Source organism: Zophobas morio, unplaced genomic scaffold (assembly GCF_036711695.1).
Source record: "Zophobas morio isolate AGI-343-1 ecotype UQ-CSIRO unplaced genomic scaffold, CSIRO_AGI_Zmor_V1 ptg001274l, whole genome shotgun sequence".
Taxonomy (NCBI): Eukaryota; Metazoa; Arthropoda; class Insecta; order Coleoptera; family Tenebrionidae; genus Zophobas; species Zophobas morio.
This window is the reverse complement of record NW_026973372.1, coordinates 51,314-62,816: the sequence shown is the minus strand read 5'-3', so window position 1 is coordinate 62,816 and position 11,503 is coordinate 51,314. Positions and strand designations below refer to the sequence as shown.

At 35.6% G+C, this 11,503-nt stretch overlaps 2 protein-coding genes across 12 annotated transcripts; both read right to left on the bottom strand.

Annotated features, from left to right (window-relative positions):
- Positions 1-1,043: 1,043 nt before the first annotated feature.
- Positions 1,044-2,528, bottom strand: LOC135122447 (uncharacterized). 6 transcript variants are annotated; one of them, XM_064046622.1, is made up of 6 exons: positions 2,252-2,392; positions 1,782-2,176; positions 1,676-1,722; positions 1,544-1,609; positions 1,393-1,479; positions 1,044-1,314 (listed from the first exon to the last, which is right to left on the bottom strand). In XM_064046622.1, the coding sequence occupies exons 4-6, from the start codon at positions 1,599-1,601 to the stop codon at positions 1,115-1,117; spliced, it is 345 nt and encodes a 114-aa protein (XP_063902692.1). In that variant the 5' UTR covers positions 1,602-1,609; positions 1,676-1,722; positions 1,782-2,176; positions 2,252-2,392; the 3' UTR covers positions 1,044-1,114. The 6 variants fall into 6 exon arrangements, 5 of the variants coding, with proteins under 5 accessions (XP_063902692.1, XP_063902693.1, XP_063902689.1 ...); XM_064046623.1 differs by having other exon boundaries at positions 1,544-1,591; XR_010279385.1 differs by having other exon boundaries at positions 1,782-2,528.
- A 6,137-nt stretch (positions 2,529-8,665) lies between these two features.
- Positions 8,666-10,150, bottom strand: LOC135122448 (uncharacterized). 6 transcript variants are annotated; one of them, XM_064046627.1, is made up of 6 exons: positions 9,874-10,014; positions 9,404-9,798; positions 9,298-9,344; positions 9,166-9,231; positions 9,015-9,101; positions 8,666-8,936 (listed from the first exon to the last, which is right to left on the bottom strand). In XM_064046627.1, the coding sequence occupies exons 4-6, from the start codon at positions 9,221-9,223 to the stop codon at positions 8,737-8,739; spliced, it is 345 nt and encodes a 114-aa protein (XP_063902697.1). In that variant the 5' UTR covers positions 9,224-9,231; positions 9,298-9,344; positions 9,404-9,798; positions 9,874-10,014; the 3' UTR covers positions 8,666-8,736. The 6 variants fall into 6 exon arrangements, 5 of the variants coding, with proteins under 5 accessions (XP_063902697.1, XP_063902698.1, XP_063902695.1 ...); XM_064046628.1 differs by having other exon boundaries at positions 9,166-9,213; XR_010279386.1 differs by having other exon boundaries at positions 9,404-10,150.
- Positions 10,151-11,503: the final 1,353 nt, after the last annotated feature.

Sequence of the window (11,503 nt, the reverse complement as noted above, 5' to 3'; positions counted from 1 at the left end):
AGTCGATTCTGCATGCTTTAAGTGTGTTTGGTGGCTCAGAACCATCAAAAAACGTTGAAATATAGTTCAAATTCAATAAAAATCGACAAAAATACAGTTTCTAGCTAAAATTTGATGGTTTCGTTGCACTTTCCGTGCCCGTAGGGTATCTGAGTGGCTTAGGCCCGGTTTTACAATGCAAGCTTAAGCGAGGTTCAAAGATAAGCCTTGGTTCAACTGCAGTTGTCCGTTTTACAATACATGGTTCAATGTTAAACCGCGCTCAAACGAAAGCTCAGCTGAGCGCTGATGTCAGGGTGGTTTAAGCTTCGCTCAACTGTCCATAACCTCAAATGTCTGTGCTTTATCGTTTTGGTGGTGTGACAGCATTATAATTGAATATGGAAAATTTATTAGGAGTATTAACTGACGATGAAGACGTTTTAGAAATGATAAACATATTAGAACCGGCACGTATGCGACGACCAAAAGTTTTTCAGTTGAGAGAAAATCACTTTGAAAAGTGAAATGCTGGGGAATTTTTGAAACGATTTCGTTTTTCCAAGACTGGCGTACGGTTTATTTTGCAACAAATACAGGAGCAAATTACATCGCGAACAGAAAGAAATCATGCAGTATCCCTGGAGCAAATGCTACTTGTGACTTCACGTTTCCTTGCCACTGGATCTTTTCTGCAAGTTGCTGGTGACTTTATAGGGATTAGTAAAGCAACAGCTTCTCAAATAATTAATGTTTTGGGGTGTGGAAAAGACGCTTTCCAGCATTGGCTTTTGGAATTCGTTTAAAAATGTGTAAATTAGAGGCAGTGGTTGTGGCAACAGCAGTGTTAGACAACATTGCAATTATTTTAAATGAAGAAGAACCGCCAGTGGACGCAGAAGAAGAAGCAGCAGTGAATTTTGTGAACGATGTTCTAATTGAAAACATTGGAGAATATAGTGGCAATTATAATCAGAACAATTTTGTACGGAACCAGTTCATCAGAGAATATTTTACTCATTTGCTTTTTTTGATTTCGTTTTTAGTTGCAGTAAATAATAAAATGTAATGTAATTATTTATTTAAGTTTTATTATTTAAAATATTAAATTTTTGGGCAATTAATATTTCAATCTTCATTTGGTGTTCTGCTTTATTACTTCTAATTCAAGTGCAGCTTTGTCTCTCATAATTTGCATTTCTAGTTCATGTTTCTCTTTCATGGCTTTTAATTTAAACTCTTGCTCCTTTTGGATGTATTCCTTTCGACTTAGTTCGACAAGTTCTTTGGCAGCGGCACATTGCTCTAAATTATCACTTGTCTGGTTTCCTTTACCTATACAAACAATACATTAATAAAGTTTTAAGACAAGTGTCAAACATTTTTTAATATAAATATATATACATATAATACCTCTACGATATGGCGTGAGTGCTGAAAATTTTTTTTGCTTCAAGATTTTGGGGGAGTATTTAGCCCAATTCCCAGTTTGACCATTTTCTACAAAAATAACCATATTTGATTAATTATTATTAATGTTTACCACTTTCTTTATTGGGACCACTTATTTTATCCATAACAGGCACTTCTCTCGAAATTGCTCCGGTTTGATCTTTTGGCATAAAACAATCTGAAATAAAGAAAAAATAGTAAAAAATTTCTGAATAAAGTGTATGTAAGGATAAAAAGTATTTACCATCATTTTCGTCATCAGACAGATTATACCGCTGTTACTTTGGAATGCTGAAAAGCATCAACATTTTAATTTTACAATACATATTATTCATAAAAATACTTATTACAGGTTGTTTCGGAATCGCCATCAAATTCGCTGCTATGCCCCATTGGTTTGGCCCCGAGAATTTCTTTTACAGCCATATCAACATCGGTGGCCTCAATACTTTGTTGTGACCCTCTCCCAGTACCACCGACATAGGCTTTCTCGTCAGCAAATTTTTTCGTTGTCCTCTTCTTAATGTTGTCGTACTTTTTGTTCAAAACTTTGTGATCCCGGAAGGTCTGGCCAGATAAAGAATTGAACTCTACTTCAATTTTCTTCCAACACTGATTTTTTTTTTTTTTGATTTGCATCAGTGTTGGACAATTTATACTCCAGAATATTTCTATACTTGCTTACTAAAGATAGGAGCAAGTTTTCTTCGGATTTTGTAAAATTCGGAGCACGTGTATTACTCATCTGAAACGAAATGTTAAAAACCATCATAATCATCTACTATTAACGAGCAAATGTTACATATACACATATACGTACCCCAGTAACGCAAAAAACTAATTACTTTGCAGAATTTGTCACAAATAATTTATAATAATGTGACATGATGACATAGATGACAACAACAACACACTTCCAACGTGCTCCCAACGTGGTCTCAACTGTCAGATTCTCGGGTGCGCGCTACCAACCTAAGGAATTTGTGGTTCAGCTGAACCGGACGATAGCGGTGTTTGTAAAACGGACGCATGAATTGAACCTCAGTTCAGTTGAACTCAAGTTCAGTTGAACTCGTGTTGAACCGGACATTTGTAAAACCGGGCCTTAAAAGTACAAGAAAACACTTCAAAAGTGACGTTTCTGAAGAATTTTAACAGTTTTCTTGTATCTACGAACGCCAGAATGCATAAAATTGACCTAAACGTCTCCTTTTCCTATTCTGAGTCGATTCTGCATGCTTTAAGTGTGTTTGGTGGCTCAGAACCATCAAAAAACGTTGAAATATAGTTCAAATTCAATAAAAATCGACAAAAATACAGTTTCTAGCTAAAATTTGATGGTTTCGTTGCACTTTCCGAGCCCGTAGGGTATCTGAGTGGCTTAAAAGTACAAGAAAACACTTCAAAAGTGACGTTTCTGAAGAATTTTAACAGTTTTCTTGTATCTACGAACGCCAGAATGCATAAAATTGACCTAAACGTCTCCTTTTCCTATTCTGAGTCGATTCTGCATGCTTTAAGTGTGTTTGGTGGCTCAGAACCATCAAAAAACGTTGAAATATAGTTCAAATTCAATAAAAATCGACAAAAATACAGTTTCTAGCTAAAATTTGATGGTTTCGTTGCACTTTCCGAGCCCGTAGGGTATCTGAGTGGCTTAAAAGTACAAGAAAACACTTCAAAAGTGACGTTTCTGAAGAATTTTAACAGTTTTCTTGTATCTACGAACGCCAGAATGCATAAAATTGACCTAAACGTCTCCTTTTCCTATTCTGAGTCGATTCTGCATGCTTTAAGTGTGTTTGGTGGCTCAGAACCATCAAAAAACGTTGAAATATAGTTCAAATTCAATAAAAATCGACAAAAATACAGTTTCTAGCTAAAATTTGATGGTTTCGTTGCACTTTCCGAGCCCGTAGGGTATCTGAGTGGCTTAAAAGTACAAGAAAATACTTCAAAAGTGACGTTTCTGAAGAATTTTAACAGTTTTCTTGTATCTACGAACGCCAGAATGCATAAAATTGACCTAAACGTTTCCTTTTCCTATTCTGAGTCGATTCTGCATGCTTTAAGTGTGTTTGGTGGCTCAGAACCATCAAAAAACGTTGAAATATAGTTCAAATTCAATAAAAATCGACAAAAATACAGTTTCTAGCTAAAATTTGATGGTTTCGTTGCACTTTCCGAGCCCGTAGGGTATCTGAGTGGCTTAAAAGTACAAGAAAACACTTCAAAAGTGACGTTTCTGAAGAATTTTAACAGTTTTCTTGTATCTACGAACGCCAGAATGCATAAAATTGACCTAAACGTCTCCTTTTCCTATTCTGAGTCGATTCTGCATGCTTTAAGTGTGTTTGGTGGCTCAGAACCATCAAAAAACGTTGAAATATAGTTCAAATTCAATAAAAATCGACAAAAATACAGTTTCTAGCTAAAATTTGATGGTTTCGTTGCACTTTCCGAGCCCGTAGGGTATCTGAGTGGCTTAAAAGTACAAGAAAACACTTCAAAAGTGACGTTTCTGAAGAATTTTAACAGTTTTCTTGTATCTACGAACGCCAGAATGCATAAAATTGACCTAAACGTCTCCTTTTCCTATTCTGAGTCGATTCTGCATGCTTTAAGTGTGTTTGGTGGCTCAGAACCATCAAAAAACGTTGAAATATAGTTCAAATTCAATGAAAATCGACAAAAATACAGTTTCTAGCTAAAATTTGATGGTTTCGTTGCACTTTCCGAGCCCGTAGGGTATCTGAGTGGCTTAAAAGTACAAGAAAACACTTCAAAAGTGACGTTTCTGAAGAATTTTAACAGTTTTCTTGTATCTACGAACGCCAGAATGCTTAAAATTGACCTAAACGTCTCCTTTTCCTATTCTGAGTCGATTCTGCATGCTTTAAGTGTGTTTGGTGGCTCAGAACCATCAAAAAACGTTGAAATATAGTTCAAATTCAATAAAAATCGACAAAAATACAGTTTCTAGCTAAAATTTGATGGTTTCGTTGCACTTTCCGAGCCCGTAGGGTATCTGAGTGGCTTAAAAGTACAAGAAAACACATCAAAAGTGACGTTTCTGAAGAATTTTAACAGTTTTCTTGTATCTACGAACGCCAGAATGCATAAAATTGACCTAAACGTCTCCTTTTCCTATTCTGAGTCGATTCTGCATGCTTTAAGTGTGTTTGGTGGCTCAGAACCATCAAAAAACGTTGAAATATAGTTCAAATTCAATAAAAATCGACAAAAATACAGTTTCTAGCTAAAATTTGATGGTTTCGTTGCACTTTCCGAGCCCGTAGGGTATCTGAGTGGCTTAAAAGTACAAGAAAACACTTCAAAAGTGACGTTTCTGAAGAATTTTAACAGTTTTCTTGTATCTACGAACGCCAGAATGCATAAAATTGACCTAAACGTCTCCTTTTCCTATTCTGAGTCGATTCTGCATGCTTTAAGTGTGTTTGGTGGCTCAGAACCATCAAAAAACGTTGAAATATAGTTCAAATTCAATAAAAATCGACAAAAATACAGTTTCTAGCTAAAATTTGATGGTTTCGTTGCACTTTCCGAGCCCGTAGGATATCTGAGTGGCTTAAAAGTACAAGAAAACACTTCAAAAGTGACGTTTCTGAAGAATTTTAACAGTTTTCTTGTATCTACGAACGCCAGAATGCATAAAATTGACCTAAACGTCTCCTTTTCCTATTCTGAGTCGATTCTGCATGCTTTAAGTGTGTTTGGTGGCTCAGAACCATCAAAAAACGTTGAAATATAGTTCAAATTCAATAAAAATCGACAAAAATACAGTTTCTAGCTAAAATTTGATGGTTTCGTTGCACTTTCTGAGCCCGTAGGGTATCTGAGTGGCTTAAAAGTACAAGAAAACACTTCAAAAGTGACGTTTCTGAAGAATTTTAACAGTTTTCTTGTATCTACGAACGCCAGAATGCATAAAATTGACCTAAACGTCTCCTTTTCCTATTCTGAGTCGATTCTGCATGCTTTAAGTGTGTTTGGTGGCTCAGAACCATCAAAAAACGTTGAAATATAGTTCAAATTCAATAAAAATCGACAAAAATACAGTTTCTAGCTAAAATTTGATGGTTTCGTTGCACTTTCCGAGCCCGTAGGGTATCTGAGTGGCTTAAAAGTACAAGAAAACACTTCAAAAGTGACGTTTCTGAAGAATTTTAACAGTTTTCTTGTATCTACGAACGCCAGAATGCATAAAATTGACCTAAACGTCTCCTTTTCCTATTCTGAGTCGATTCTGCATGCTTTAAGTGTGTTTGGTGGCTCAGAACCATCAAAAAACGTTGAAATATAGTTCAAATTCAATAAAAATCGACAAAAATACAGTTTCTAGCTAAAATTTGATGGTTTCGTTGCACTTTCCGAGCCCGTAGGGTATCTGAGTGGCTTAAAAGTACAAGAAAACACTTCAAAAGTGACGTTTCTGAAGAATTTTAACAGTTTTCTTGTATCTACGAACGCCAGAATGCATAAAATTGACCTAAACGTCTCCTTTTCCTATTCTGAGTCGATTCTGCATGCTTTAAGTGTGTTTGGTGGCTCAGAACCATCAAAAAACGTTGAAATATAGTTCAAATTCAATAAAAATCGACAAAAATACAGTTTCTAGCTAAAATTTGATGGTTTCGTTGCACTTTCCGAGCCCGTAGGGTATCTGAGTGGCTTAAAAGTACAAGAAAACACTTCAAAAGTGACGTTTCTGAAGAATTTTAACAGTTTTCTTGTATCTACGAACGCCAGAATGCATAAAATTGACCTAAACGTCTCCTTTTCCTATTCTGAGTCGATTCTGCATGCTTTAAGTGTGTTTGGTGGCTCAGAACCATCAAAAAACGTTGAAATATAGTTCAAATTCAATAAAAATCGACAAAAATACAGTTTCTAGCTAAAATTTGATGGTTTCGTTGCACTTTCCGAGCCCGTAGGATATCTGAGTGGCTTAAAAGTACAAGAAAACACTTCAATAGTGACGTTTCTGAAGAATTTTAACAGTTTTCTTGTATCTACGAACGCCAGAATGCATAAAATTGACCTAAACGTCTCCTTTTCCTATTCTGAGTCGATTCTGCATGCTTTAAGTGTGTTTGGTGGCTCAGAACCATCAAAAAACGTTGAAATATAGTTCAAATTCAATAAAAATCGACAAAAATACAGTTTCTAGCTAAAATTTGATGGTTTCGTTGCACTTTCCGAGCCCGTAGGGTATCTGAGTGGCTTAAAAGTACAAGAAAACACTTCAAAAGTGACGTTTCTGAAGAATTTTAACAGTTTTCTTGTATCTACGAACGCCAGAATGCATAAAATTGACCTAAACGTCTCCTTTTCCTATTCTGAGTCGATTCTGCATGCTTTAAGTGTGTTTGGTGGCTCAGAACCATCAAAAAACGTTGAAATATAGTTCAAATTCAATAAAAATCGACAAAAATACAGTTTCTAGCTAAAATTTGATGGTTTCGTTGCACTTTCCGAGCCCGTAGGGTATCTGAGTGGCTTAAAAGTACAAGAAAACACTTCAAAAGTGACGTTTCTGAAGAATTTTAACAGTTTTCTTGTATCTACGAACGCCAGAATGCATAAAATTGACCTAAACGTCTCCTTTTCCTATTCTGAGTCGATTCTGCATGCTTTAAGTGTGTTTGGTGGCTCAGAACCATCAAAAAACGTTGAAATATAGTTCAAATTCAATAAAAATCGACAAAAATACAGTTTCTAGCTAAAATTTGATGGTTTCGTTGCACTTTCCGAGCCCGTAGGGTATCTGAGTGGCTTAAAAGTACAAGAAAACACTTCAAAAGTGACGTTTCTGAAGAATTTTAACAGTTTTCTTGTATCTACGAACGCCAGAATGCATAAAATTGACCTAAACGTCTCCTTTTCCTATTCTGAGTCGATTCTGCATGCTTTAAGTGTGTTTGGTGGCTCAGAACCATCAAAAAACGTTGAAATATAGTTCAAATTCAATAAAAATCGACAAAAATACAGTTTCTAGCTAAAATTTGATGGTTTCGTTGCACTTTCCGAGCCCGTAGGGTATCTGAGTGGCTTAAAAGTACAAGAAAACACTTCAAAAGTGACGTTTCTGAAGAATTTTAACAGTTTTCTTGTATCTACGAACGCCAGAATGCATAAAATTGACCTAAACGTCTCCTTTTCCTATTCTGAGTCGATTCTGCATGCTTTAAGTGTGTTTGGTGGCTCAGAACCATCAAAAAACGTTGAAATATAGTTCAAATTCAATAAAAATCGACAAAAATACAGTTTCTAGCTAAAATTTGATGGTTTCGTTGCACTTTCCGTGCCCGTAGGGTATCTGAGTGGCTTAGGCCCGGTTTTACAATGCAAGCTTAAGCGAGGTTCAAAGATAAGCCTTGGTTCAACTGCAGTTGTCCGTTTTACAATACATGGTTCAATGTTAAACCGCGCTCAAACGAAAGCTCAGCTGAGCGCTGATGTCAGGGTGGTTTAAGCTTCGCTCAACTGTCCATAACCTCAAATGTCTGTGCTTTATCGTTTTGGTGGTGTGACAGCATTATAATTGAATATGGAAAATTTATTAGGAGTATTAACTGACGATGAAGACGTTTTAGAAATGATAAACATATTAGAACCGGCACGTATGCGACGACCAAAAGTTTTTCAGTTGAGAGAAAATCACTTTGAAAAGTGAAATGCTGGGGAATTTTTGAAACGATTTCGTTTTTCCAAGACTGGCGTACGGTTTATTTTGCAACAAATACAGGAGCAAATTACATCGCGAACAGAAAGAAATCATGCAGTATCCCTGGAGCAAATGCTACTTGTGACTTCACGTTTCCTTGCCACTGGATCTTTTCTGCAAGTTGCTGGTGACTTTATAGGGATTAGTAAAGCAACAGCTTCTCAAATAATTAATGTTTTGGGGTGTGGAAAAGACGCTTTCCAGCACTGGCTTTTGGAATTCGTTTAAAAATGTGTAAATTAGAGGCAGTGGTTGTGGCAACAGCAGTGTTAGACAACATTGCAATTATTTTAAATGAAGAAGAACCGCCAGTGGACGCAGAAGAAGAAGCAGCAGTGAATTTTGTGAACGATGTTCTAATTGAAAACATTGGAGAATATAGTGGCAATTATAATCAGAACAATTTTGTACGGAACCAGTTCATCAGAGAATATTTTACTCATTTGCTTTTTTTGATTTCGTTTTTAGTTGCAGTAAATAATAAAATGTAATGTAATTATTTATTTAAGTTTTATTATTTAAAATATTAAATTTTTGGGCAATTAATATTTCAATCTTCATTTGGTGTTCTGCTTTATTACTTCTAATTCAAGTGCAGCTTTGTCTCTCATAATTTGCATTTCTAGTTCATGTTTCTCTTTCATGGCTTTTAATTTAAACTCTTGCTCCTTTTGGATGTATTCCTTTCGACTTAGTTCGACAAGTTCTTTGGCAGCGGCACATTGCTCTAAATTATCACTTGTCTGGTTTCCTTTACCTATACAAACAATACATTAATAAAGTTTTAAGACAAGTGTCAAACATTTTTTAATATAAATATATATACATATAATACCTCTACGATATGGCGTGAGTGCTGAAAATTTTTTTTGCTTCAAGATTTTGGGGGAGTATTTAGCCCAATTCCCAGTTTGACCATTTTCTACAAAAATAACCATATTTGATTAATTATTATTAATGTTTACCACTTTCTTTATTGGGACCACTTATTTTATCCATAACAGGCACTTCTCTCGAAATTGCTCCGGTTTGATCTTTTGGCATAAAACAATCTGAAATAAAGAAAAAATAGTAAAAAATTTCTGAATAAAGTGTATGTAAGGATAAAAAGTATTTACCATCATTTTCGTCATCAGACAGATTATACCGCTGTTACTTTGGAATGCTGAAAAGCATCAACATTTTAATTTTACAATACATATTATTCATAAAAATACTTATTACAGGTTGTTTCGGAATCGCCATCAAATTCGCTGCTATGCCCCATTGGTTTGGCCCCGAGAATTTCTTTTACAGCCATATCAACATCGGTGGCCTCAATACTTTGTTGTGACCCTCTCCCAGTACCACCGACATAGGCTTTCTCGTCAGCAAATTTTTTCGTTGTCCTCTTCTTAATGTTGTCGTACTTTTTGTTCAAAACTTTGTGATCCCGGAAGGTCTGGCCAGATAAAGAATTGAACTCTACTTCAATTTTCTTCCAACACTGATTTTTTTTTTTTTTGATTTGCATCAGTGTTGGACAATTTATACTCCAGAATATTTCTATACTTGCTTACTAAAGATAGGAGCAAGTTTTCTTCGGATTTTGTAAAATTCGGAGCACGTGTATTACTCATCTGAAACGAAATGTTAAAAACCATCATAATCATCTACTATTAACGAGCAAATGTTACATATACACATATACGTACCCCAGTAACGCAAAAAACTAATTACTTTGCAGAATTTGTCACAAATAATTTATAATAATGTGACATGATGACATAGATGACAACAACAACACACTTCCAACGTGCTCCCAACGTGGTCTCAACTGTCAGATTCTCGGGTGCGCGCTACCAACCTAAGGAATTTGTGGTTCAGCTGAACCGGACGATAGCGGTGTTTGTAAAACGGACGCATGAATTGAACCTCAGTTCAGTTGAACTCAAGTTCAGTTGAACTCGTGTTGAACCGGACATTTGTAAAACCGGGCCTTAAAAGTACAAGAAAACACTTCAAAAGTGACGTTTCTGAAGAATTTTAACAGTTTTCTTGTATCTACGAACGCCAGAATGCATAAAATTGACCTAAACGTCTCCTTTTCCTATTCTGAGTCGATTCTGCATGCTTTAAGTGTGTTTGGTGGCTCAGAACCATCAAAAAACGTTGAAATATAGTTCAAATTCAATAAAAATCGACAAAAATACAGTTTCTAGCTAAAATTTGATGGTTTCGTTGCACTTTCCGAGCCCGTAGGGTATCTGAGTGGCTTAAAAGTACAAGAAAACACTTCAAAAGTGACGTTTCTGAAGAATTTTAACAGTTTTCTTGTATCTACGAACGCCAGAATGCATAAAATTGACCTAAACGTCTCCTTTTCCTATTCTGAGTCGATTCTGCATGCTTTAAGTGTGTTTGGTGGCTCAGAACCATCAAAAAACGTTGAAATATAGTTCAAATTCAATAAAAATCGACAAAAATACAGTTTCTAGCTAAAATTTGATGGTTTCGTTGCACTTTCCGAGCCCGTAGGGTATCTGAGTGGCTTAAAAGTACAAGAAAATACTTCAAAAGTGACGTTTCTGAAGAATTTTAACAGTTTTCTTGTATCTACGAACGCCAGAATGCATAAAATTGACCTAAACGTCTCCTTTTCCTATTCTGAGTCGATTCTGCATGCTTTAAGTGTGTTTGGTGGCTCAGAACCATCAAAAAACGTTGAAATATAGTTCAAATTCAATAAAAATCGACAAAAATACAGTTTCTAGCTAAAATTTGATGGTTTCGTTGCACTTTCCGAGCCCGTAGGGTATCTGAGTGGCTTAAAAGTACAAGAAAACACTTCAAAAGTGACGTTTCTGAAGAATTTTAACAGTTTTCTTGTATCTACGAACGCCAGAATGCATAAAATTGACCTAAACGTCTCCTTTTCCTATTCTGAGTCGATTCTGCATGCTTTAAGTGTGTTTGGTGGCTCAGAACCATCAAAAAACGTTGAAATATAGTTCAAATTCAATAAAAATCGACAAAAATACAGTTTCTAGCTAAAATTTGATGGTTTCGTTGCACTTTCCGAGCCCGTAGGGTATCTGAGTGGCTTAAAAGTACAAGAAAACACTTCAAAAGTGACGTTTCTGAAGAATTTTAACAGTTTTCTTGTATCTACGAACGCCAGAATGCATAAAATTGACCTAAACGTCTCCTTTTCCTATTCTGAGTCGATTCTGCATGCTTTAAGTGTGTTTGGTGGCTCAGAACCATCAAAAAACGTTGAAATATAGTTCAAATTCAATGAAAATCGACAAAAATACAGTTTCTAGCTAAAATTTGATGGTTTCG